At 31.0% G+C, this 27,756-nt stretch overlaps 3 protein-coding genes and 1 long non-coding RNA gene across 6 annotated transcripts; 3 read left to right on the plus strand and 1 right to left on the minus strand.

Annotated features, from left to right (window-relative positions):
- Nucleotides 1-474: 474 nt before the first annotated feature.
- LOC115714305 (uncharacterized) lies at nucleotides 475-3,460 on the minus strand. Its single transcript, XR_004011041.2, has 3 exons — nucleotides 3,197-3,460; nucleotides 2,818-2,895; nucleotides 475-549 (listed from the first exon to the last, which is right to left on the minus strand). It is a non-coding gene; the product is annotated as an uncharacterized LOC115714305 (long non-coding RNA).
- A 2,122-nt stretch (nucleotides 3,461-5,582) lies between these two features.
- Nucleotides 5,583-7,063, plus strand: LOC133033378 (LEAF RUST 10 DISEASE-RESISTANCE LOCUS RECEPTOR-LIKE PROTEIN KINASE-like 1.2). The gene has a single exon (XM_061108096.1). It carries the CDS (start codon nucleotides 6,281-6,283, stop codon nucleotides 7,061-7,063), a length of 783 nt encoding a protein of 260 aa, XP_060964079.1. The 5' UTR covers nucleotides 5,583-6,280.
- Nucleotides 7,064-11,221: 4,158 nt separating this feature from the next.
- On the plus strand, nucleotides 11,222-26,916 carry LOC115712167 (LEAF RUST 10 DISEASE-RESISTANCE LOCUS RECEPTOR-LIKE PROTEIN KINASE-like 1.2). 3 transcript variants are annotated; one of them, XM_030640416.2, is made up of 4 exons: nucleotides 11,222-12,301; nucleotides 24,907-24,945; nucleotides 25,044-25,283; nucleotides 25,609-26,916. In XM_030640416.2, exons 1-4 carry the CDS (start codon nucleotides 11,482-11,484, stop codon nucleotides 26,556-26,558), a joined length of 2,049 nt encoding a protein of 682 aa, XP_030496276.2. In that variant the 5' UTR covers nucleotides 11,222-11,481; the 3' UTR covers nucleotides 26,559-26,916. The 3 variants fall into 3 exon arrangements, with proteins under 3 accessions (XP_030496276.2, XP_030496278.2, XP_030496277.2); XM_030640418.2 differs by lacking the exon at nucleotides 11,222-12,301 and adding an exon at nucleotides 19,661-20,475; XM_030640417.2 differs by lacking the exon at nucleotides 11,222-12,301 and adding an exon at nucleotides 22,315-24,565.
- On the plus strand, nucleotides 15,753-19,269 carry LOC115712170 (LEAF RUST 10 DISEASE-RESISTANCE LOCUS RECEPTOR-LIKE PROTEIN KINASE-like 1.2). Its single transcript, XM_030640421.2, has one exon. The coding sequence runs from the start codon at nucleotides 17,061-17,063 to the stop codon at nucleotides 17,928-17,930; it is 870 nt and encodes a 289-aa protein (XP_030496281.2). The 5' UTR covers nucleotides 15,753-17,060; the 3' UTR covers nucleotides 17,931-19,269.
- Nucleotides 26,917-27,756: the final 840 nt, after the last annotated feature.

Below are 27,756 nucleotides of genomic sequence, written 5' to 3' on the forward strand. Positions count from 1 at the left end.
AATAAAAACATATGTAGCCCATAATTGTATTAGCAAGCTTGTATTTGTATACACAATGTCCAAAGTCCAAACAAATCAGTAAAGCAATGAAGATGACTCCACTCCTTTCATGAGGCTTAAAATATTTGCAGATGTAAATGAAACAACCCAAATAAAATGCAAAAAGATGAATTTAAAGGAAGAAAAATAAAAACCTGGGTAGGAAAAGAACCAGAGGACGATGGCGCAAAAAATAAGGAGTAGAGGTATAAGGTGGATGGCATTATGTGCGGATTTGATACGAGACTGCTCTCTCATGGCAGCTTGTGAGAGGGGATCGTAGGTGGGGAGGCACTGCTGCGGCTCCGGTTCCAAATCATCAAAGGTAGTATCTCCATACGTAGTAGTAGTGGTAGTAGTATAAGAGGTAATCAAATTTTCTGACGAGGATAGTCTTGAAGCCCTTGAAGAAGATCTCTGCATCGTAATTTTGAACAATGCCTCCTCTCGTCCTCCCTCTTCTTCCTTACTCCGTCTCCCCCACACCCCACTCTTTCTCTCTTATTTACACTTCAACACAAAAAAAAAAAAGAAAATGAGAAAATACGAAATTATACATCTTTATGTCACCATACAAATTAAAGAGACATACTCTCAATCACACTAACCACTATACAATCAAAATATGTACAATCAAGAAAATATACAGAAACTATGTAAGGGGCCATCATCCAAATTGACAATCACATTCAAAAAGAAAGATGAGAAAGGTGGGTAATTAGTTCTTTGTTATTTCATTGGATGAATGTACAATTTGTAAAAGTATTTTCGTTGTTGTCTAGGGTGGACTTCATGTTTGCTCCACAATTGTCACTTGTTAAACAATAAGTAGTAGATATACAAGTAGTTGATATAAAGTAATTGATAGTCATCTAGAGCAATACTGTTGACACAATTCTTAATATCAATATACAAAAACAGAGATTAACATAAGATGTAAACAATAAATAAGTGGATAAAATTCTAATGCATTATGTGATAATGCATTAGAGTTCACAAATAAAGAGGTCGGGCCTGATGAAAATAGTGAATATAAATTGAGTTTACAAAAGAATTCTACTAAATCTCAAATTCTGCAAATATTTTGTATTTCAAAGAACAACATTAGTTGAGGGTTCTCATTAATTGTCCCTAATCTTGTAGACTCCTACTTGAAAATACTTACTATAGAAAAGGAAGAAGAAGGAGAAAAACTAAAAAAAAAGCAAATAAAGTTGTAGCAAAAATATTCTCTATGGTACTTGAAATGCAAATCTATACATCATTAATGAAATGTGAAATGACATGTTTTTTCATTCATGTTATAAGTATCTGAAAGTTTAATCAGGTGCAAAATTATTCAAGTCTTATCAAATACCTATATGCACACAAGGGTTCAACTTTTCAGCAAGCTAAACCAATTGACTTGCACCAGTTGGTAACTAATATATTCAAGAGTCCAAAATTGAATAGTTAATAAACCAGTTGCAAGCTAATATACTCTGTTATCTTGAAACAAAATCATGCAAAAAAAAAAAAAAACAGTTGCAACATTTAGAATAACAATTTGGAAGAACATTTTGGATTCAAAATAGATAAAATTATATTGATGCAAAATAGTAATTATAAAATCCACTTTCATTGTCAATATACAAATTACTTGAGTCTTGACTGAGAAAAATGAGGACAACAAAGATATACGCTATGTTTTAGAATGGAGGACTACTTCAATAATGGTCTTATTTTATTGATATAAATTCAACTTGGGCAAGTGTAAAAATAAGTAACAAAGAGATGCCCTCTAACTAATGCCCATAAAAATTTTGTACCTCACATTACAACAACCCTTAATTAATTTGGAAAATATGATAGGTTAAAAACAGAAAAAGAACCTAGTATAGAGGTGCTAGCTAAATTGTTGAACATCAAAATGTCTAAGCCTTTTCCTTAGAGATTACCTAGCCAACGCCACTAATTTATTGTGCAAGAGCATAACTTATGCACTGGTACGTACATATTCATTTATAGACCATTTTCAAACGCTCTATGTTTGGTTTTAGGTCTATATCTGCATCTCCTATTTTGTCAACCACTGTAAATGTGTCTTTGTCATACACTATCTGTAGTGCACAAATTCATTCATTAATAACTTAATTAAGTAATAGTCACATATTACTATTAATTTACAAACAGAGCTCTATTTTTGGCTTGATTAAGAAAATGGACAAAATGGAACCGAAACTAACACTGATAAAAACATGAAATATAGACAACCATTTCAAAATCTAGAGAAATTTCAATTCCTGTACAAGTTATTGCAATTTCAATTGAAACAGTAAATAGCATTGGCTGCAGAATTATACCAATTATGTTTCATTACCCAAGCATGAAAATCCAATTACCAATCAAAGCTGAGAAAGAACAAAATAACTATAAAAAAGTTAGCACATTGACATAGATATTTTATAAGAATTCTTGCAATAAACATGTGAAGTTATAGTTAATGAGGAGGACAGCCAAATCAGTATACCAATATACTTTCCAAAGACACATTTTACATAGCAATACACAGAAAAAGTCAAATCATTATAACATACGAAGAAAGATGTGAATTAGATTGGCGATTGTGAAATGACATGAAAACATTGTCAGCACACGAAAAAAAAGTCTGTCTCAAGCTCAACAAAAAGTTCAGACCATACATTGGTGTACCTCAGAACCATTATCAAACAACTGACCAACCCCATGTCCATACAAAGCTAAAATAGATAACAATAAGAAAGCTAAAAAAACACCAACCTGAGGTGACCAAATCCTCCAGTGAACCAAGAGCAAACCCAAGCAAAGGAAAAGATGTGGCTGAGCCTTCAAAAGAAACTGGTTATCATGACAAATCCCCAATGAGGCAATTCATCGAACAAGTGAGTTGCAATAATAAAAGAGTGATCATTAACAAATTATTAATACATATGGAATCATTAACAAATTAACACCAATGATGATGATAATAATAATCCCATCAAATCAAAATCCAAAGCTGATGCAGAAACTCTTAATGAAAAATTCCCAAGACTTAATATTGGTGAAACGGAAGGAACAATATTAGTTAATTATATACACAAGAAAACTAAGAATTAATTAACAATTTCAACTTGAGAAATGAAAAGCACCAACCAACCTTGAAAGAGTATCTGTGAGGCTGTAAATTGGGGAAACCTAGAAACATAAACCCTTTCAAATTACAGCCTTTAACCCAAAGGGAGAAAATTGTTTGGCCAGATCAAATGGGAAGAAGAAGAAAGGAGAAGAAGAAGAAGGAGCGCCCACCCAATATAATTTTTTAACCCAAATTCAGAGAAATGTGTTGTGGTGTAATGTGCTTCTGGTCAAAGGAGGCTGCAAAAGAGAATTGCTAAATTGCCTAATATGCTTATCGCTAACTAATTGTGAGACGCTATTATAAAAGATATTGGACACCACTATTGCCTAATTATATTGCTCTAAAATAAATAATATTTTTACTTTTAAAACAAATTTATTTTATTATAGAATTATTACATGAAAAATAAAAATTGGACACTTTATTTACAAAATTACTTGCATAAGGTGTGGATAATATTTATACTTTATATGTGCTTATAATTATCAAAATATCTCTTACACTATTACTTACACAATCAGACGATAGTTGCTGGGTGGTTGATCGAAGGTTGCATCAGACGAAGGTTATTGGGTGGTTGGCCAAAGGTTGCATCAGACGAAAATTTTAATCAGACGAAAGTTGCTGGGTGGTTGGCCTAGGTTGCATCAGACGAAATAACTGTTAGCAAAATATTTATGCAACTGATATGAAACATTAAAAATCAGAACATTGTTTCTACATACGTAACTCTATCTACATGTCTCTTCATGATTTAATATGAACAAATTCACTATTAGAAATTTAAAAAACAATAAAAGTACACTAGAATAAACATTTTACTATAGTATTAATGTAATTTTTTTAGATTCATATTTGAGTTGAATTGTGGAGATGACAAAAGTGTCATACTCACTAGGCAAGCCTTTGAAAATGGCAGCCACATGATCTAAAACACTAAGGGCCAGTTTGGCATCTTGTGGGGAAAAGCAAACATCTTGTGGGAAAAAGCAGTATGCAGAAGCGTGGAAAAATCTGAAATTTGAGTGTTTGGTAAATTATAATTTTTAAAGTGCTGTGAGTTGTTAAGATTCTATTACAATAATGATAATATTTTAATCTAGTTCATTATAATTACAAATATATATATAAAAAATATGTTATATAAATTTTTATTTTTTTTATATATTTTTAATTATTTTTTTCTATAGTATAAATTTATATGCATTTGATAAAAATAATTTTTAATATTTTTAAATTATATTTTTATCACTTGCAAAAGATAAAATTGTAGTTTATAAGAAACAGATATTGTTTGTTAATAATAAAAATATAAATATAAAATATTTTTTAAAATAAAATAAAAAATTAGAAATTTAAATATTATTTATTTTTAAATATTTTTTCATTTAAAAAATATTTTTATTTTTTATAATATATAATAAATAATTAAATAAATTTTTAGTAAAAATAATTTATTATAGAGTCTTTTAATCAAAACAGCTTTTTCTAAAAGTTGGGTTGTACCAGCTTTAGCTTTTAGCTGTAGCTTTTCCATAATTTCTTCAATAAGCTGTTTTTTAACTGCTTACCAAACACCTTTTTGTCACTTTTTGAAAAGCACTTTTAGCTTTTCCAAAAGCTGTGCCAAACGGGCCCTAAGTCTTTCACCAGCAGATGAAAGTAAACCTACATGATGTTTAACTTTGAGAAGATAATCAGTTAAAGAAAGTGAACCTTACTTGAGATTTTGTAATTTGATTTGAAACTCCAAGATCATAGCTGAAGTTTGTAGAGTGAAGCGTTGCTCCAAGGTATTCTAGATCTGATGAGATGAATGGCATCCAACCATCCTCGTGAATAAGCTCTCTGACATTGATGAAAGGAGTCAGGAAACAAGAAGCTCGTCCTGAACCTCCCACTCTGGAAAAATAAGATTGTACGTTAATGAGGCTTGATACGCATCCGAGAGCTTGTGGTGGCAGATTCCCTCGGATGTAATTCTAAAGTCGATTCCCCTTAATTGCGGCTAAAAATTGTTGCTTCAATAACAAGAAGTTTTGATCGTTTAATTTCATCAAAAGATTGTGGTTGAAATACACGACATTGTCATCACCAACTCTGGTTTTGTTTCTTGCAGTTGCATTAGCGTTCAAGGTGGCATGAGTAGCATTAGGATCAGAAGTAGTTCTCATGTTATTGCTCTTATACTATGTTGAAACGTTTTGCCATATGGAAGAGACAAAAAGAAATAGAAGAAAGCATAGTGAAAGGTAGAAAAAAGTTATTGCAAGAAAAAATTCTTCTCATTGATTAGAAAGAATACAACATCAACATTTATACAATGTGAAGAGTTAGTTAGAGTAGAATTAATACAGCTGAAGGCATAATAAAAACAAATTAATTCTAACTAACTCCAACAGTTAAGTGACAACCATAAAATGTATGTATTATTTTTGTGTATCTCTAAAATTACTCTATTAGTAATTATACATTTTATCTCTCTAATTTGTAGGACTCCTTTATCTTTCCCCTTCTCTTTTCAATTTATTGAGAAATATAATTTCATCTTAAAACTAATTGGTGATGAGTAAATAGCTCATACTCTTATATATGACTCAATACTTTTACATTTAATCCATCTGCGACAATATTCTCCAATACAATCTTACCAAACATGCATTTCTTTTTCCTTTCTTTTTCACTTTTTCCTTCAAAATTTTCTTTCCGCTCACTTTTCTTCCTTACCAAACATAGAGTTAAGTTTAACAATTATGTATTGGATCACAATTATTCACTCTAGTGCTTTTAACATTTCTTGTGATAATATGTAACAAATTTAGTCCAAATCATGATATGAAAGGGTTACCAAATTTCCTCAAGTCAAAGTTGAATGTGTCTATTGTTAAAAAAAAGTTGAATCTGTCTAAAACAAGGTGGTCAGTAAACTATGAAAGATTATTCTAAGTAAAGAAAAATATTACCTGCTTCCATCTACATCATTAATCCAACACTTAATTTTCCAAACTACACTCTCTTTTCTCCATTATTGTTCTCTAAATTTTTGGTATACTTATCTTTATGTCTCATTAATACTATTAGTTTTGTTTATTCTTAAGCAAAATGTACCCTTTACTCCATTCTTCTTCTTCTTCTTCAATCTTCATCACCATAGTAATTATATCACTAGGATTATCAACCCCATTCAAAATTCTCAAAGATGAGTCAAAGTTTGAAGCTTGTAAGCTCCCATTCACTTGTGGAAACAAATCTTTTGCATACCCTTTTTGGGGAGGTGAAAGAATTCAAGATTGTGGTCACCCAGATTTCAAGCTAAATTGCCATAATCACACCTACCCTGAAATTGAGATTGTTTCCAAAAGTTTTTATGTATTGGATATGAGAGAATGGGATGAAACCATAACAGTTGTTGGTGCAGATATGGTGGATGATGGTTGCCCTGACAGAGTTACCAGTCTCACAATTGAAGCTATTGAGCAAAGTCCTTTTGAATGTGCTTCAAATAATGCTAAATTGACTTATTTGTACAATTGCTCAAATGGGATTATTCCAAATACAACATCATTTTTGAGATGTACAAGTAATGTTGAAAGAGTTTATGATGGTTATTACCTAAAGAATCCCTCTGATCATCAAAACCAATCATGTAAGAGTTTGATTAACATTCCACTTCTGCAAAAGTATTACACAGATTTGGTGACTAATAAGTTGACTACAAAAGATGCTTTGAGAAAAGGTTTTGATTTCAAGTACAAATTTGATTATGGGCAAAAAACTTGTTGGGATTGCCTTAAATCTTATGGCCAATGTGGGTTCAGCAAAACTTCTCATGAATTTGTGTGCTTCTCAGTTTCAGGTATGTATTTTATGAGTACATTTTTCTAATGTATAATTATTATTATTGTTGTTTTTTCTATGAAACTGCATAGTTTGCAAGGAAATGATCCATTTGAAATTTGAAAAGTTAGAAAAACACTGCATTTTTTGGACATTTGAATTTCCGAAAACACTTCTGTTGCTAGTTGAGTAAGCTTTAAGTTTCAGCTTTTCGCTCTAAAAAACTCTCTAAGCCAAAATAAGCGTCAATAATTACCCGAAAAACTAACAGTAAAAGCAAAAGTAAAAATCTAACCAAACAGAACCTTAAAAAACATTCACAAGTACAAGATGGGAATAACTTTACCTGGGTTATGTCATTCCTTCATGAAAAACAGGTATAGTAGAAAGCAAAGCTCTTTGCATAATTTTTGAGTAAGATATTATATATGTCAACATTTTAGAACTTTGTTATATTCAACTACTCTTTTGACCTTAAGAGAAGAGAACCAATTAATATGGTCCATTTTGATTTTTCAAGGTCAAAGAAGAAATTTCCTTTAGATATAAATATTGCCAAACTCTCCTTTATATGATATCCTATTCTTCTCTATCTATATGGCTTAGGTAGTTCATTTCATTACTGGTTTTTTTTTTTAAGAGGTAGGCATTGAAAATATAGATTAGAAGAACTTCAAGTTAAGGTGTAGAAATTTGTAGTGACCAAAATTTCATAGTTGTCGGTTTGAAAATTGAAATCATGCATAAACCCCTTTAAAGGGTTTGATTATGTTCAACTTTGACACATTTTTATGTGTATGCTGTGTATATAATATTTATATAATAATAATAATAAGGGTCATGAGTTATGACCATTTCTTCATTAGCCATTAAATGTATATAAACCAATAGATCTTTCTATCAAACCTATAGTTGATATGTGGACCAATTGCAAGTGGGCAATAGTACTCTTCTTTCTCACTTTTTCTTTATAGAGACAAATTGGGTAATAATGAATTTGGTTTCATGGAATGGAATGACCAAACAACTTGAGTCAATTCTTTTGTCTTTTTTGCAAAATGAATCTTTCAACTTTCAAGATTACAATTTCATATGGATATTTCCATGTTTTTTCTTTTATCTATATTCATTTTCCTTTCCCCTATCACACGTTGTTTTTCTTTATATTTTGACTATGGTAGCTAAGGGTGTTCATTGGATCACATCTAATATTTTTAGGCCTATTCAGATCCGATGAAATCATATATTGGATGTTAGATTAAACCATCCGATCCGATCCAATTAATTTCGTCATCCAATCGATCCAACATCCATTAGATGTTAGATTGAATCGGTTCTATCCATTGAATGTATTTCATATATATCTATTTGTTTAATTTGGATTTATCTAATATTTTAGACCTAGTATTTTTTGGATCGGATCGAATCCATCCAATATTTTAGATCCAGTATGTATTGGATTGGACTGGATACATCCAATCCAAGAAAAAAAAATAAAACTTTAATGTTAATTTTCATATATACATATAGATTTGACGTATAACACTATATAAAATCTAATTACTCTTCCAAACTAAATGAAAATTCTAATTAGTTTGATTGGATGTATTGGATTTTGAGACACCCCATCCACCATCCAATCCGATCCAATTGGATATTTAAAAATAACATCCAATCCGATCCGATCACAATTGGATATCCAATGTTTGGCGGTCGCTTGTTATTGGATCGGTCGGTTCTCATTGGATTAGATCGATTTATGCACACCCCTAATGGTAGCAAGATATTAGTAGTGTCTAGTATCATTTAAATGTGATACATTATAATTAGTTTATAATTTTAATAATAATTAATTAATCAAATTATGTAGACTCAATATCTAATAATAGCGATGTTACTCTTTGGAGAATACTAGACACCAACTACTTTTTAGTATTTCTCTTATATTTATAGAAATAAATATCATGCTAGTTGGCTCTATCAAATTTTTGACCATTCATGTTGTTCCACATGGCTTCAGTCGCCTAATTTTGTCAGAATAGAAAGTATTTTTGCTTTAGAGCATCTCCAATGGTAATATCTTTTAAGGATGCTAAAAATTTTCACATCATGTAAAAATATAATATTTTATTTTATCTCTTTTTTATATTATTTTTGACACTCTTACTTCTAAAAATACTCTAATGGTATAACACTCTTCAAAGATACTATAATTATGATATCATACAATATTAAATAATATTTATTTTAATTTTTAGCAAAAATAACTTTTTAACTTTAAATTTGTATTAAAATAAATGAATAGCATCAATGCTATAGATTACATTCATACAAATTTTTAGAATGAAATATATTTCTCTCCAATAGTATAGCATCTCAATATTTTGCCACTTAATATGTCCACAATAACAAGTATTCTCTAAATTTTTACCATCAAAAATATTTTTATTAGTCATCCATGTAATGACAAAATTTAGAAACTCTCTCTCTTTTGACCTATTCATTAGAGTGAGGATTTTGTCATGCATAGTGTTATAGTATACTACATGAAATTCTAAGATTTATCCTAATTCCATAGTTTTTTCTTAATCTAATGTCACAAAGGCCAAAACAATTAGTGCTTTTGACATTACTCTAATCAATATAGGTGTCCTTTACATTCAAATACAAAGTGGATTATTCCTCTAGATTTGAGACTTAATGATTACTCATTAGAAGAAAAGAAAAATAAGAAGAGAAAGAATTATTTCTCTCTTTTACCAAACACAACAAATGGAAAAGTCTCATCATATCTATTAATAAAGTTCATCTATAAATATATAGAGAGTGCTTTTTCATTGACCGCAGCCTTGAATTACTTACCCAAAAAAAGGGCAAAAACTACTAATTGTGAGAATTAATTAATTTAATCAAAAAATTAATTTAATCAAAACAACGTTTTAAAGGGGAGATTTATTTGAAACTCATTAATTAAGATTCATTGTCTCATGATCAAGATATGTATCATGTGGGGAGCTATACACCAAAGGAAGCAGTTGAATTTAATATATTTAATTACTATTTTAAAATTTTTCACTTAAATTTAATATATACTAAATCATGTTCTTTGAATTTTTAAAATTATTTGATTTTATTTTTTTTTTTTTGTATAATTTCATTTAATTTTACTAATTCTGATTGTTCATGTACTAAATTATAATCTCAGGACTCATTTGTAACGACGTATTAGATCGTATTGTATTATATTAAATTGGATTATATATTATATTTTTATATAATACTATGTTAAACTTTAATTTATATTAAAATATTATATATTTAGGTGTCCATAAAAGTTAATACCACATACAGTTTTACATAAAAATATTGTATAGAATATAATTCATTACAATATTATACAATACAATACGAGGTAATACGACATACAAAACGAACCCTCAGACTTTAATATCTACCAATCATGCTTATTACACTTTAACATGAACTAAATCATATCCCCCAAATTTTCATCTATGTTAGACTTTTCTTATTAAAATTGAACAAAGTCCTTAAATTCAACAATCTCAATAATTTAGGGAAGACTTTTAACGACTTTAAAAGTTTAAAATATAATTTAGTACATATCAAGATTCGGGAATCAAAATTCTCCAAAAACTACTTCTAAAAAATTATTTTAAAAATAAATTATATAATTCTTAATGTACTCAATTTTTTTTTTAAATATAATATTCAAACAATTTCAAAAAGTATCTTTCATTAAAAAAAAATCACATAATAGTTATAAAAAAAAACCAAAATTTATACTTATTTTATATTTTTAATTATAAATAAAACTATAAGTAAAATTAAAAATTTTGCCAAAAAATAATATGAACACCAAGATTCCAAGTAGCTATAAGCCTATAACCATATCTATTGAAAGAGAAAAAGTTGAATGTGATTATTGGTCAAGTTGGTGGACTAAATTAATTATTTTACTTTTTATAGTTTATATATATTTATACGACGAGCATTGCTATTGAGTACCAGTAGTGTCTAGCACCCTTAAAACGTGTCGTTTTATAATTGGCTAGCGATACTTCCTAAAAGTTATTATATTAAACTATATGAGACCCGATACTAAATTACACCAATAACAATATTGATACGTAAGAGGGTACTTGACACTATTAGTACCTTCTAGCATTTCTCTTATAGGACTAAAGAAGATGGACCCATTTTGAGTTTGCACATAATGCAAATTGCAGATATGGTTTCACACTTTCAACCCATCTCTCTATATATATACATACATATTCAATAGTCTAAACTCTAAAGTCCATGGCAAAAAATACAGTACATACAAAATAATCCAACCCAGCCAACCTCCAAGTCAAACCATTCAACACTCACCACACTCTTATTATTAATGTCTCATACCATTTTCCTTTCTCTAATTCCTACACCACACCTTAATATTTTTCCCAATGAAAAACTCTTTCTCATTATTCCTTCTTCTACTTTTCAATTTCAATTTCATTTTCTATAATTACTCAGTTAAAGCTGCATCAGATCCTCACTACGAATCTTGTATTGTCCCCAAAATTTGTGGAAACCAAACAATAAGCTTCCCTTTCTTCATTCAAGGCCAACAAGAGCCTTATTGTGGTTACCCTGGCTTTAATCTCACGTGCGATTCACGTGGCCGCTCCATTATCAATCTCTCCTCCCAAAACTACGTCGTTTTACAAATCTTTTACCAAAACCAATCTGTTATCGTATCAAACGCTGCGTTTTTGGATCTTGACGACGAACAAGCTTGTTTCCCTTTTATACGGAACTTAACTGATCTCTCCCCTGATTTCAAGATCGCCGAAACGGATGATGATCGGAACAGTGTGGTTTTGCTCTATAATTGTCGATTTTCTTCGATTGAGAGGAACAATGATTTTCTCAAGAACAGGATCGGTTGTTATGGAGAGAATGAAACGAATTCGGTTTTGGCTTTTTATGAAAGCGAAGAAGATGAATTGGTTGAGGCGTCGAGAATGTGTGTGCCTGGTCCGAACGGAGATGTTATGGCGGCGAAGACAGCGGTGGTGGAGAATAATGAATTGGGAATGGTGACGATGAGAGATGTGGTGAGGAGTGGGTTTATGGTTAATTGGATAGCTAGTAACTGTAGCGTATGTGAGGAAAGCGGTGGGAGGTGTGGATTCCTTTGGGATATCTATCATTTCAGATGCTTTTGCCCTGATAGGCCTCACGCCTTGAAGTGTTTTCCGGTGACGGCGGCGCCGGCGGCGGGTTAGTTTTTCTTCAACCACTCATTTTCACTTTATTTATTATTTTTTTTTTTTTATAATTATCTCTTTTTTTATTTTGTTTTTGGTTTTACCATTTTTTTGGGGGTTTTGCATGCCTACCATATTTGACCCAAATAATTGAGTCGCATTGATAACGTTGAACTTAGCTTGTATACAAAAATTAATGAATAATTTTCGTCATGAAAATTGCAAACCACTAATAATAATAATAATAATAACAATGTATCAAAATAGTTACCTTATATTTCCAATTGATCATAACTCACATCCCATAAATCTTTTATAAAAAATACTAAGATTATGATTTAGTTTGGGTTGAGAGTTGAGTATGTATTTCCATGCTTCGATTGAAATGTGCCCCAGTTCACGTGGGAAGATATTAAAAAATTAATTATCTTGTCAGAAATAAAATGGCATGATAATAATGATGAGTAAATATAAAAGAGAAATGCTAAAGGGCACTACTGGTGCTGCAGACCTCCTACGTGTTAATATATTTATTGGTGCGATTAAGTATCGGGTCCCATATAATTTAATATAATAATTTTTATAGAGTATCGCTACCAATTGCAAAGTCGACACATTTAGAAGGTCTTGACGCATGCGATCTTGCGAAATGCTCAATATAAAATGGTAATAAGTAATGATTTGCCTAAAATATGATTACTTTTTACTACTCTCTCTCCCACTTGTTGGGGGATACAATCCTTATCTCATATATAGCAAATAGGGCCACTTTAGAGCCATTAGGCAGTTCGTGGTTGGACCAGTGCTGCTAATGGGTGCTCTTGTAATGAGTACGTAGAAGACTATGTCTATATATAGACATTCAAAAGTAGAATTATTCTTCGCCATTCTGGTTCATATATATGATCAATCAATCCCATTACCTATGTGATTGGCCTATATTTTAATCCTTTTTGAATCCTAAGAAGATTAAGGTGCATGCATTGTAAGAGATGCATATATATTATTATTAATATAATTTAATATTGTATCTTATATATTTTATTTTAATAAATAATATAAAATATCATTAATTACACATATTTCATTGTATTGGTATAATATTAGACACACCTTAAAATGTCTAATAATTTATAAGAATAGAACTAATTAATGGAAACATGCATGGTTCATTATCACAAAGCTCGATCCAAAGCACAAAATATATTAAACTTGATAATATTAGTCTTTTTTAGCTTGTGTTGACACCACTAAAATTTAATTTAATACGTAAATAATATAACATGTTTTTATTTACATGACATCTTATTATACTGACAAAAATATATACAAGTCATTTCACAACTACAAGTGATGGAATTATTCACATTGAAAACCAATAAATAAATATCATTTATCACCAAATGATAAGGATAACGGTATTTATTGGTTTTTTTCAACAATTGCAGGAACTGTGACTTGAATTTAATGAAATTCCTTGTTAAAATATTTGTAAGTCCTAGAGTTGACATGTGATTTATAATGACTGGTAATATTTCAGTATTAATAATAGTAATAGAAAAAATAGTGTTTATTTATTCATTCATGATGTGATGTGTTAGCTATAGCTAGGGTAGGTTTGGTTGATAATTAAGCTTTTAATTAAACTTAAAACAAATTTATGCAGCGGTCAAATATAAATTCACATAGTTAGATGTCGTTTTCTGGACGATATATGTTAGATAATCCAGATTTTATCTGCCATAATAAATCGTGATTTTCTATGGAACAAATATGCGGTTTGATTTGATTCAACGTATATATGTCATCATTCATGAAAGTGATTATTATAAATAAAATGTCAAAAAGTATATTATATGGTCTCAAAGCTTACAACAATGCTGTGATATATTCAGCAAGTGTTTAAAAATAGTTACAAAGGGGATCTAAATATACAAAAAATACAAACTCAATAATTCAATAAAAATTCAAACTTTATTAAGTGAGTTGAATATTAGTTTAATTTGCCAATGGAGAATGTACATATAAGTCTATGGGGTGACCTGGCTCCTCTAATATTTTTGGGAATTTATTTTTATATATAATTTATCTAAAAGAAATTAAGAGAATTGTAAAAAAATATTATTGGTGCTAAGTATTTTTACTAGTGATATATTGTTATTGGTGTAATTAAATATCGAGTCTCATATAATTTAAGAAAATAATTTTTAAAAAATTTCACTAACTAATCATAAGTTGCTACTTATAAAAATTGTTAAATATTATTGATGCTTAATAAAAATGTTCTTAAATTTAGTTATTAGAAAAAAAATAATGTTTGTTGTACTAAGAAGAACGTGATGAAACAGAAAAAAAAAAAATCAAATTTAATATTAAATTGAGAACTCATTTGTGGTATTTTTTATTTGTTGTAACCATTGTATAGTGGTATTTTTTTTTATATTAGAAAAATGATAATTTGTGCACACATAAATATGACATTAATTGTTTCAAATTTTTGTGTGATTGTACATGATGTTTTTTTTTTTTCTGAAATGTACAAATGATATTATTATTTTTATTTGAAATACTAAATGATAGCTATATACTAAAAGAGAAAAAATAACAAGAAAAAAATTAACTTGGCCCCTCTTTTCATTTTTGCCTGGTTTCACCACTGTATTCGCCCATGCAATAATTTGAATAAACAAATTTATATGTTTTTTTAGTATGCAGCATGGGAAATGTAACATGTTAGATAAGAGTTCGAAATGTTAAATTACATTTTTTTTTTTTTGGAATCAAAAGTTTATTAATTAGTTGAAAGTTTGATTGTGACACGTCCAAAAGAGCATATAGTATAATAGTACTACAGTCTATAGCGTAAGGAATTTATTTTAAAAAGTTAAATGTTATGGCATGTAACTTTTCTTTCAGATGATGTCATGAAATATTTAATTCAAAGGAAAAAGTTGAATAAAGATGGATCATGATTGTGGAGGATAATGATTATTTAGTATATATACACATAATAATTATCCCACCATATGATCTTTTTAATAATTAATTATACAAATTGTTTTTCTTAGTGCAATTAATGAGACATGTGTGATGTGACTATGGTCAAAGGAGGCTGCAACCTAAAAGAAATAATATTAAGTCCACAATTTTTTTTAATGGATATACATCCTTTTAGGTCCACAAATTTTTATATAGAGATACTATTGGATTGTACCTATTGGTAGTTTCAAATTTTATTTTTGATTTTTTTTAAACAAATTCATTTTATTATACAGGGGTTTATTCAAAATAGATTAGTATTTTAAATTTGTATTTATTAATATACTTTTTTTTTCTTGAAAATGGTATTAATATAGTATTTTAAGTATATTATTTTACAGTGTGCGAGTTTATTTTTATATCTACAGTTAATTGAAATTAGGTGAACTTTTTAATGACTATATGGCTCACTTGCACTGCAAAACAAGCATTTAAACAATTATTTTTAAGTTTTAACTTCCAAGAGCTTGATAAATAGCTTGAACTGTATTATCCATTTATCAATTAGTAGTAGGTGTAAAAATATATTTAAGTACTATAAGAAGGGTAGAAGTTTAGTACCAAATGCTGCACACATTGGTCTATCATAGAATTTTTGGATCACAATAGCAATTTCTTGCTGTGCCCATAAATAGTTATTATATAACACTTTAGTTTATAGGAAAGATAGGATGAGATAGTCATTGTGACACTTTGGCAATCTCTATTCTTGTTGTTTTGGACTGTTTCTAAGGCCTGCAAATTGTTTGGTGGAGTTTCAACTTTAGATGCTTAAGTCATCTCATTCCTTGTAGATGTTGACTTGACTTTTCCAATACACGTTCTTTTCATAAGATCACCTTAACTATATATAAATAAAGCAATGAAGTAGTGTGTATCTGGGTAGAAAAGGGTCATATTTATACTGTTAATTTTCCAACTCACAAAAACCTTTTTGGTAGTTAGTTAATAGTTAGTAAGAAACCTTAAAAGTCTGTAATTAAATCTATATAAAGAAACAAAAAGGAAACCTTAAATGTTCTTTTTTATTATTATTATTATTATTACTTTAGTTTAGATTTTTGTTAAAGGTCTAAAATGGACGAAGGACATGGTACATACATGTCTTACAAACATTGACAGTGCCCTGACCCTTGAAAGACCAAGCCATTTCTATCTTGAAATGAAAAATAAGGCAAAAATGAATGAAATGATTAGTCCCACTAAAACTCTCAACTAAATTTCCCAACAAACCCGACTAGCCAACAATACTAGATTTTTTCTTATTTAATTCCACAGTATCTGCCCATAGTAATAATCTTTAAAATGTAGTCATAGATTTTGACAAACAGAGTTCTTCAAATATCACAACCAATTAAAATTCCATGTTCAGTGAACTATTTTAGTCTGTTATGGACTAAAGTTCTAGATATATATATCAGGATTATTAAACTTCATTTTTGTCCTTACTATTTGTTCTATCTAAGAGGACAAGTAAATGCTTCTAAAGGATTTATATATTCTCTTAAATAGCTTGGACTGACTAGATTAATGTTTATGGAAATAGCTCACACAACAGAAACATTTGACTATTCTATAATGCTCTTTGTTGTTTCTTGGTGGGAATTAACAATTAGTATATATTTGAATGGTTCAAGAAAACAAAGCTACTACCCTTTAGTTATTATTTAATGACCATTGAGCTATATATTTAGAGTTTTAGTACTGTCTTCCTTTCATGAAACATCAACCAAATGAGGCTGCAGAAGTTGATTATTCATGAGTTACTCTTCCCTGTTTGGATCAGTATCCTCTTCAACAGCTTAGTAGTAATAAACTCAGCTATATCAGCAAACCCGAGTTTCGAATCATGTAAGCCTAGAAACTGTGGAGATGGTCCCAACATAAGCTACCCTTTTTATGTTGAAGGTGCCGGAGCAGACTTTTGTGGTCTCCAAGGCTTTAGAATTACTTGTCAAGAAAATAAAACAATCTTTATGACCTCTAGAGGCCCTTACCTCGTTAAGAGTATTTCATATGAAAACCAATCAGTTCAGTTGGTTGATTTGGATGTTGTCAATGCAAGTTGTGTTGTTCCTAAACACTACTTCAGTTTTGACAATGATTCTCCATTCGATTTCAGCTCAAGCCATGCCAATCTTCACTTCTTCTATAGGTGTACCAAATCATTTTCTCCTCCTTTTGAAACAACCTCGGTTCCTTGTGCTTCCAATTCTTCTCATCACTCATTTGTTGCTTTATTCCAAGACAACAACTTCGAAAGAAATCGTGTGACTTCAAACTCGGATCGGTCTTGTAAGTCTGAAGTTGCTGTCCCGGTTGATTTGGAGGGAAATTGGCCATTCAATCAAACCATACAGACTGTAAACTACACTGAGTTATTGATGGGTGGATTTAGTCTTGTGTGGCATGGTTCTTATGGTGATACTTGTGTTAATTGCAAAACAATAGGCGGTCGATGTGGATTTCAAAATAATCAAAGTCTGTGCTTTTGTGCTCCTGATGGACCTCAACACTCATATTGCAGTGTTGGTGTTATTGTTGATAAGTCATATTATAAATCATTAATTACCCTTCTTTATCTTCTCACCTTTTTTTTGTAATGAAAAATTCATCTTTAACAACCATTAATTTCCGTTACCAAACATGGTAACAACTCAATTAGAAAGAAACCCTAAACTGAAACGACGATCAGAATACAAAATAGTAATTCGAGCAAAATTGTGAGCTCGTACATTAGCTGACCGATTAACAAAAAGTAATAAAACATTGCACAATTCAGCAAGCAATTTTTTACAATCTTGAACGACGTAACCAAACAAGGATATCATATTATTTGAACCCTGTAAAGCTTGCACAACACAAAAACAAGGTTACTTGATTATGTTACTTGATTATGTTGTCGCCTTATTTAGACTATGTTTGGTAGGAAGGTGATAAAATAGGAAGGAATGAGATATGTATTAGTAAGGAGAGGAAAGGGAATTTGTTTTTCGTTTGTTATGAAAGGAAAGAGAGAAGATTTGAAAACCAAAGTCTTCTGTTTGCTTGACAGGAGGGAGTAGTTGAAAGAAGGGAAGGGATTTTCAACACTTATTGACTATAATCACCTTTCTTCCACCTGTCTCTCCTACCAAACACACTAATTAAGTTCTAGTTTCATCTGTTTAATCTCCAATGTAGTAAACAGAGGAAATCATGAACCTAACAAACCATAGAGCATTAAGATAAAATTGAAACTTTTTTTATTCGAACATAGGACTGTTGAGAACAAGTGTAGTAATATTAGATTATGCCTACAATAAATTTGAAACTCTTAAGTGATGTTATTAGTAAAACCCCATCTCCAAAAACTATTTCATTTTGTTTTTCATTGGAAAAACGCCACCACCAACTTTCTCTTTCCATACTAGGAATTTTTTGTTTATTAATAATACATAATTTGACTACAATCCATAGAAGATTACTTGAAAAATAATAGATTTTGTTGAATTGGAAACAATCCTTGACTTATTGGAGAGCATTTATATAAACTTAGCTTGACATAATTGCCATTAGCCAATCCTCTTAGTTTTTGTTTAACCCGTCTCCTACTCCTACAAGAAATATCACCAGAAAAAGAAAAGCTTATCTTGATTATTCATAATATCAGACCATTTCTAGTTGATGAAAAATCTTTGTTTGTTCTAATATGACCCACAAGCCTCATTTCATGTTTACAAGTCATAATGCTTTCTTTCTCTTTCTTTTTCTCATGCAACGTTTTCCATTCATTATTCTCAATTTCACAACCAAAGATCAAATCAATCCAATTCAACAACAAAAAAACTCCATTCAAATTCATGTGGGGGCCATTTAATGTCATTTTCTAAGTCTGTAGAAAACCGCGTTATCATCATACAGCCAGATTTTTTTTTTTGCTGCTGTACATCTGTTTACTCAGTCAAAACTACATAAACAAGTGGAATTTTCAAAATCTCTAAAATTTTGTATATATATATATATATATATATATATCAAAAATACAAATTCGCAAAAATTATATATAAAAAAAACAATAAGTTTATTTTTATGATAACAAAAATTTACGAATTTATAATTTTTTTTTACAATTTATATTTTTGTAATTAATTATCTTTTCCGTATTTACATATTTATAAATCTTTCTAAAAACTGTAATATTTCCAATAAAGAACCATGGTGAGTCAAGTCCTCATCGTTTGTAATCGAATGCTCAACAGGGGATTGTTATGAGTATGGGAAGGAAGGTTCCTCCTTGCTGACCAACCCCTTTTGCTTATTTTTTCTAAACGTACTTTCTATGAAAGTATTCTGTCATCCAAACTTTCCAAGTCAACAACCAGGTCAACAAGATGAGCTTCTCTTTATTATGAGGAGCAAGCAACCTCAGCCTCAGCCAAAAAATAGGATTGTAAAACATACCTGTTGTGTTATGCATTAGAAATCCAAATTATTCTTGGGGGACGTTGAACATGGCTGCTATTATTCCTCTGTTTGTTATATTCATTCTCACTCATTCTCTGCTTCCAAGCTCCGCTGAAGAAGAGGGAACCCTTTCAAAATGTGGGGTGTTCTCAGTGAGTTGTTCAGAAGATGGACCTAAGATCCAATTGAAAAAAGAAGAAGAAGGGCCTGGGCACTGGTATAGAATTGACTCAGTTCAGTCAGGCCCAGACTCTTTAATTTCCATTGTGGTGAAAGAGGAAGCAACGCTGTCTTCCCAAGAAGAACCTTGTGAATATATCAATGAATACTCCTTTCCCACCACCACTGATTTTGATTCATTGTATTACTTTACACCTGATAACTCACACACCCTTTATAGGTGCACCCAAGATCATGGTCCTACTACCATCAGAGGTTTTAATCAAACTAAGTGCCACGACCACGACTTCTATTGCGGACCTCCAAACATGAGTTTTCCTTTTCAATACCAACAAACATGTCAAAATTTCACGCTTCCATTTCCACCTCCACCTCCACCTCCATTTCCATCTCCACCTCCACCTGTTAATATTCATTTCAGTTTTGGATTGCGTGCAACTCCTGCTTGTTTCGGATGTTACAAGGAAGGAGGATATTGCAGCAACACTCCACAGGAAAATCAATTTCAGTGCACATCAAAAGGTATTTGTATCCGAACACAAATCACAAATATTCACAAACCTCACTACTCTCATCATACATACGTGTTTTTGGTCTTTCTCAAATCACATTCTTCTAAATTTATATAAAGTGCCATATTTCAAAACCATCGTTCCTTCCACTGCCTCATTCTTTTCATTCTAAATTTATATGCACATAGCTTGTTTGTTAATGTTAATCAATAGCTCAAAATAACAGTATAATAGATAGATTTTATCAGTCTGTCTGCACATTTTGATTTTAATTAAATGCTTCTGAAAGATTTTATTTTAAGTAGCAACTAGTTTAATTTTTATGAAAATAGCTCTAATATATGAAGACGAGGATTTGAGAATATTACATAATGCTCTTTGATGTTACTTTACTTGGAGGGAATTAACAATTATTTGGCTAGGTTAGCTCCAGGGCCGGCCCTAGGCATAGGCGAGCTAGGCCCGCGCCTAGGGCCTACTCATTTTAAGGGTCCAAATAAAAGAAAATATATTTTAAAAAATATACATATTTTTTTAATAATTTTTAAAAATACAATTTATCTTTATAGTAAGGGCTAAAAAAATTTGCTTATAGCCCATTTCAACTCAGGGCTGGCCCTGATTAGCTCTTACTAGAGAGTTTCGTTATGTTTGGTGTGTCCAGGGCCGGCCCTAGGCATAGGCGGGCTAGGCCCGTGCCTAGGGCCCACACTTTCCGGGGGCCCAAAATAGAAAAATAAAAAAAAATTATTAGGCTTTTATTTAAGTAAAATTTAAGTGTAATATAAACAACAAATATTTATAGCTTAGTTGGTTGAGGTGGAGGACATAATGTCCAAGGTCATGGTTCAAATCCCATGACAATCTTTTTTTGATATATTTTTGAGGGCCCCAAAATTTAATTCGTCTTGGGCCCATAAATTTTCAGGGCCGGCCCTGGGTGTGTCTACCCTAATTATATTGCATTTGCTATTTTCTTGAATGATTCCTCTTGGTTCTAAAGAAAAACACCCAATTATTTGATGAAAACACAAAAATAAGATTGAGAATGGTAATAATAATTAAATTGATTCGTTTTATTTATTTTTATCCTTAACTAGAAAAATTAAATGACATTTTAATATTTTAAAATGCAACAAATAAAAAAATAAAATTAAAACCCCCAACCAAATGTACCCTTTGTTATTGTTCCATGGCTTAAATGTTTAGGTTGCGTTTGATTAGGAAGAATGAGAATAAGAATAGAAATAAAAATAGGAATAGAATGAAATTAAATTTAAAATACATAAAAGAAATTTATAAACAATGGAGTGGTCTTTCCTTTATTTGTAAATAGAATAGTCATTCCACCAAAATGATGGAAAAGTCATTCTATTAGAATCACATTCTAATACTTTAAAATACAACCCAATAAAGGAATAAAATAAAAATAATCCCATCTCTATTTCATTACCTCTAACCAAATAGTATCTTAGCTGACATTTGGTTGGAAGGAATGAAAACATAAGAATATGAATGAAAATTAGAAAAGGAATAGAAATGCAATGAAATCAAATTTAAAATTGATAAAAAAAATATATTTAAATTTTTTCCATCTTGCATTGGAATGGTCATTATTTTTATTTCAAAATGAAATAGTCATTCAACCAAAATCAATAAAAATCTTGAAATGACATTCCAATACTTTAAAATGTAACCAAATAAAAAAATAGAATAAAAATAGTTTCATTTCAGTTGTTTCGATAGCTTGTAATGTGTTTGGCAGTAATAACTAATAAGGAAAGTGGTTTGGCTATTTACACCATATTTCAAAAACAAAGCAGGATTACATTTTTATAGAATTCACTTGTATAAATTGTGAAATCTAAAGATACACCTCAACTGAAATTTTCAATTATTATTAACATGTATCACAATTTATGAAGGTACAAATCACACATTATTCATGCAATAGAAAATGCAAACTGTAACTGAAGATACAATCACACTAAGTGATTTTAATGTCCATAAATCACAAAGAAGCTGGTTGAAGAACACAATACACAAGAATGAGTGAGAATTAAACCAAAAACAGCTTTCACAAACAATCATAATTTGGATAATAATGGCCATATATTTTGTATATATATATATATATACATAAAGGGAAAGAGGAAGGAAGGGGAGCACTTTTCCCTTTGTTATTGAAGAAATGAGAGAAGAATTGAAAAAGCAGTCTTGTGTTGCTTGGTAGGAGGAAGTAGTTGAGAGAAGGGAGCCATTTTCAATTGTACAATACTAACACTTGAGCTTGACTATAATCACCTCATTTCTCTCCTTTCTCCCACTTCACCCTCTTACCAAACACACTCATTAAGTCCTATATTTGAATTTGTTATTTCAAGCTTGGTTACCTTTCCTCTGTCCAATCTCCATGAGAAAATTATGGATCTAATCAGCCATGCATAAAACAAAAAGATCATTTGGAAAACTCAAGTGGTTATTAGTAACACCCTATCTTCAAATTCTTATGATTTTGCCAGGAAAAATCACACAACCAAATCCAAATTTTTTCAACAGGAACTAGAAAAAATATCTATGTAAAAGCCTTAACTGAGGATAGAATACAGACCATAAAAGATTAATTATACCTGGAAGACTGGGAAACAGTCATGGCCTCAGAATAACCACTTGGGTCTGATTCCCTTTTAGTAAGTATATCAACATGAGACTCAAAGTGATGAATGACCCCACAAGCCACAAACTTCATCATGTTCACTAGTCCTTATGTGTTTTTTTCTTTCTCATGCATCATTGTCCTCTCATTACTCACAAACTAACACCAAAAGCTATATTAAAAGTCATGTGGTCCCACTTGTGCCGTTTTCTAAGTCTTAGAAAGGGAATAAAAAACGCGTAATAGCATTATCAACTTACAACCAGATATTTTTTTTCTCTTTGCTGCTATATGAATCTGTTTACTCAGTCAAAGACTACTCATAAAAAACCATGCCTAGTTCATGTTCCACCATACGTAATTTTTCATTTTTTTTGTGGGAAAAGAAAGAAAATATCTGTTTTGCCGTATTTTAGGGTCCAAATAAAACATTTTGTAAAGACTTTGAAAAGCAAAGAGTCAAGGCCTTGAATGGGATTAATAAATCCAAGAGTATGGGAAGGTTCGTCGTGAGTAACCCATTTTACTTCTTTTTTTCTTCAACGTATGTTGTTCTTAAAAACTATCCAAATTTCCAAGTCAACAACTAAGTCAAGCAGAAACGCCTCTCCTTAATAATACGTTGTGGCTTAGCCAAAAGAGGAGTATAAACCTCCAACCCCTCCTGTTTTGCATTAGAAATCTAGAATAATTATTCCTGGGATGTTCAACCTCAGGATGGGTCCTACTACTCCTCTGCTTGCTTTCTTTTTCTTCTTTCTCAGACATCTTCTGCTTCCAAGCTCCGCTGAAGGAAAGGAAATTCCTCGTCCTCATAACTGTACACAATTTCCTTGTGGAAAACTTGGCATGATTGGTTTCCCTTTTAGCAATATCAGTAGACCTGATTGTGGGGTGTTCACACTGAACTGTTCAGAAGAACAAGATCCAAAGATCCAATTTAAGAAAGGAGGAGGCTGGTATGGTGTAAAAAATATCAATCAACCAGATTTTAGTTCTTTTGTGGTCTTGGAGAAAACACTACCCTTTTACTGGAATCATTCCAGGGATAGATGTAAACTTATCAATGATTTCTCTGCTCCCACACCTAACATTTCATTACTCTTTTCTTCCTATAACTTTACAGCTGAGAAATTGTTCACACTTTACAATTGCAGCCACAATGTTAGCATCACTCCATCTTTATTAGATGTTGATAAAACTAGTTGCCAAGGAGACTATGACATCTACTGCAACACTCAAAACATAAGTTTTCCATTCAAACAACAATGTCCAATTATCACTCTTCCATTTTCACATCCACCTCCACCTCCATATCCTTATCCTCATCAATTGATCTTTCAAGTGGAAATAAATCGTGATTGTTTTAAATGCCGCTTTTTTAATAGAGGGACATGCTACAATGATAAAGATAATAAATTTCGGTGTATTTTGCATTCAAAAGGTATTTGGTATTGGAGCACAGCACTAACACTAATCTTGGGGAGTCAGTTCCTCAATGCTTCATATGCTTGTTTTTTACTCTCTTTCAAACCATACACTCTAATGATTCTTCTCATCAATTTACACAACTTATTTATTGTCATATGCACGTGGCCTGGCTATTTGTTAATGTCAATCATTATGAAAAATATGTACAATAATATTTTAGATACAAATTTCATATAATATGAGTCTGGACATGTACATTTTGATTTTTGTAAACTCTAACCATCTATGTCTCTCTCCCATTTTATTTCTTTAACTAATTACAGATGATTTATTCATGAATGTTTGTTGTTTCAGGAAAAAAGAAGAGAAAGTTAATAATAGGAATAATAGCAGGTAAGAAACATGAGACATCATTCTGGAGATAAAAAAATCTTACATTGATTCTGTGCATTCACTCTGTACGCTAACATTTGATGACTTTCATATTTCAGGGTTGAGTTCGGGAGTTCTTTTAACTACAATTGTCTTGGGAATCATTATGTGGCGCAGGAAACATAAACCTGCTACTTCAAGGAACATCCCTGATCCATATTTGAATGTGGATGATCCAGAGGGTGCAAGTGGCCATCTTGGGGTCCTTGTGTTTTCCTATAAAGATCTTACTGAAGCCACTAATAACTTTGATGCTGAAAAAGAACTTGGAGATGGAGGCTTTGGAGCTGTATACCATGGTAACAAACATCATTTCATTCTTCACCAATAAAATTTCATAAACTGTGTATTAAATTTTTCTAAAATAAAGTGTTACACCTTAATATTAGTCTGACTACTTGATTAGGATTATAGATGCCAGAGTTGTCAAATTCTTAACGACTGAGATAGATGTTTTAAGTGAACTATGCTAATAGTCTTAAGGTGTTAGTTGAAGAAACAGTTTGGGATGAGTTAGTATAAATAGAGGCTGTTAAGAGTAAAACATTGCTCTAGGGAGATACGAATTGGATCAATAGTGTATCATAAAGTTGATGTATATTTTTCTTTTATTTTGTAATCTAGGCGTGCTCAAAGACGGGAGAGAAGTAGCAGTGAAGCGATTATACGAGCACAACTACAAAAGAGTAGAACAATTCGTAAACGAGATAAAAATCCTCACACTCCTGCGCCACAAAAACTTGGTATCCCTCTATGGTTGCACTTCACACCGCAGCAGAGAACTCCTCCTAGTCTACGAGTACATCCCCAATGGCACAGTTGCAGACCATCTCCACGGAGACCAAGCCATAACAAGCCCTCTAACCTGGTCAATCCGCTTAAGCATCGCCATTGAAACAGCCAGTGCATTAGCCTACCTCCACGCCTCAGACATAGTCCACCGCGATGTCAAGACCAACAACATTCTCTTAGACAACAATTTCAGTGTCAAAGTTGCGGATTTCGGCCTATCAAGGCTTTTCCCCAACGATGTAACACATGTTTCAACTGCACCACAAGGAACCCCTGGCTACGTTGATCCAGAGTATCATCAGTGTTATCAGCTGACTAGTAAGAGCGATGTTTATAGCTTTGGAGTTGTTCTAGTTGAGCTCTTATCATCTATGCCTGCTGTTGATATAACAAGACATAGACATGAGATTAATCTCTCTAACTTAGCTATATCCAAGATTCAAAAAAGGGCTTATAATGAGTTGATTGATCAACAACTTGGGTTTGCTTCAGATATTGAAGTTAGAACTATGACCATTGCTGTAGCAGAGTTGGCTTTTGAGTGTTTACAACAAGATAAGGAAATGAGGCCTACAATGGATGAAGTTTTGGAAAGACTAAGGAGAATTGAAGATGGGAAAATTGAGACTCAACCACCACCGCCACAACCTTCCCCGGAATGTGGCGATGAAGTGGGGTTGTTAAAAAATATGAAACATGATCAGCATTCGCCATCATCGCCGAATGCTGTCACTGAAGCTTGGCCAAGTACTACTTCTACTACGCCTAATTTCAGTGCCTAAAGAGTAAAGATTCTATTTTTAATATTTTTTTTCACTCTTACTTCTGCTAAAATTTGAATAGGACAGTATAATTAATCATAATTTGTGGTACCTAAAAATGTGATAAGTGAGTAAGAGTTGTAAGGAAGGTAGTGTGATGGGTTCAAATTTGTTTTTGTTTTTCCCATCAACTTGTTTTGTTTTGTTTTTGTTGTTTATGATTCATGATTAAATAATTCAAACGCACATTAAATTTAAATTTGTAGAAAAGATATGAGAGTTGTATGTATATATATAAAGGGATTGATTTATTAGGGTTACTTTTGTTTTGAAAATAGTTTATTGCTACGAATAATAATGATATATGTTTTTGGTATTATTACTTTGTGTCCATACTCCATAGAGATATAATTAATGAACAAGAGGAAAAAAAGAGGACCATGCCTATTCATAATTACAAGTATAACAGCTCTATTTGAATTTGTATTTCTAGAAGAGCTATAACGATATTGTTTCATGGGATGAAATTTAATTTTGGAGGTTTAATGATGAATAACAAGCATGCTTCATTTAAGCACTAGTAAGTGACAAGTGTAATTAATGAAATGAGATTGTGTATACAATTTCTTTTGAATTGTCCACTTATTTGAAGAGAAAGAGTAATAATAAATAGTGAATCTTAGTGGTGAGGGAAGGATGGGAAAAAAGAGAAGGCATAGATTCGAATCCAATATTTTTATATTATTAGTAAATTGTAATAGTATAGATTTTTCTTTTAATATCTAATAAAAAATATTGTAAATTCAAATAATAATAATAACATGAATAGTTAAATAATTTAAAAGTAGAAGTTGAGAAAGAAAAAGAAAATAAAAATGTAAATAGTAGTCTTACCTAGAATAGTAACTTTGGAAAGAAAATAAATCTTTGTAGTACAATGACGACTTTTTCATTATTTATTTCATCATCAAATGACCACCGTACCAACATTTTCAATAAAAATTTACCAAATATACCTAAAGTAATATTGTTCATTGTGTTTATTGAACAAAAAATATTAAACTTTGGCCCAAAAAATAAAATTAAACTAACCAACCAAACACTTTTCAGTTAGAAATTAATTAAAGTTTGTCATTTACTAAACCTTCTTCCGGAAAAATCAAAGTAGCATTGACTATTCAATTTTTATTGAGTATTGTTATTTGTTTAAAGGTGGTGA

This window comes from Cannabis sativa, unplaced genomic scaffold (assembly GCF_029168945.1).
Source record: "Cannabis sativa cultivar Pink pepper isolate KNU-18-1 unplaced genomic scaffold, ASM2916894v1 Contig5, whole genome shotgun sequence".
In the NCBI taxonomy this organism is placed as follows: domain Eukaryota; kingdom Viridiplantae; phylum Streptophyta; class Magnoliopsida; order Rosales; family Cannabaceae; genus Cannabis; species Cannabis sativa.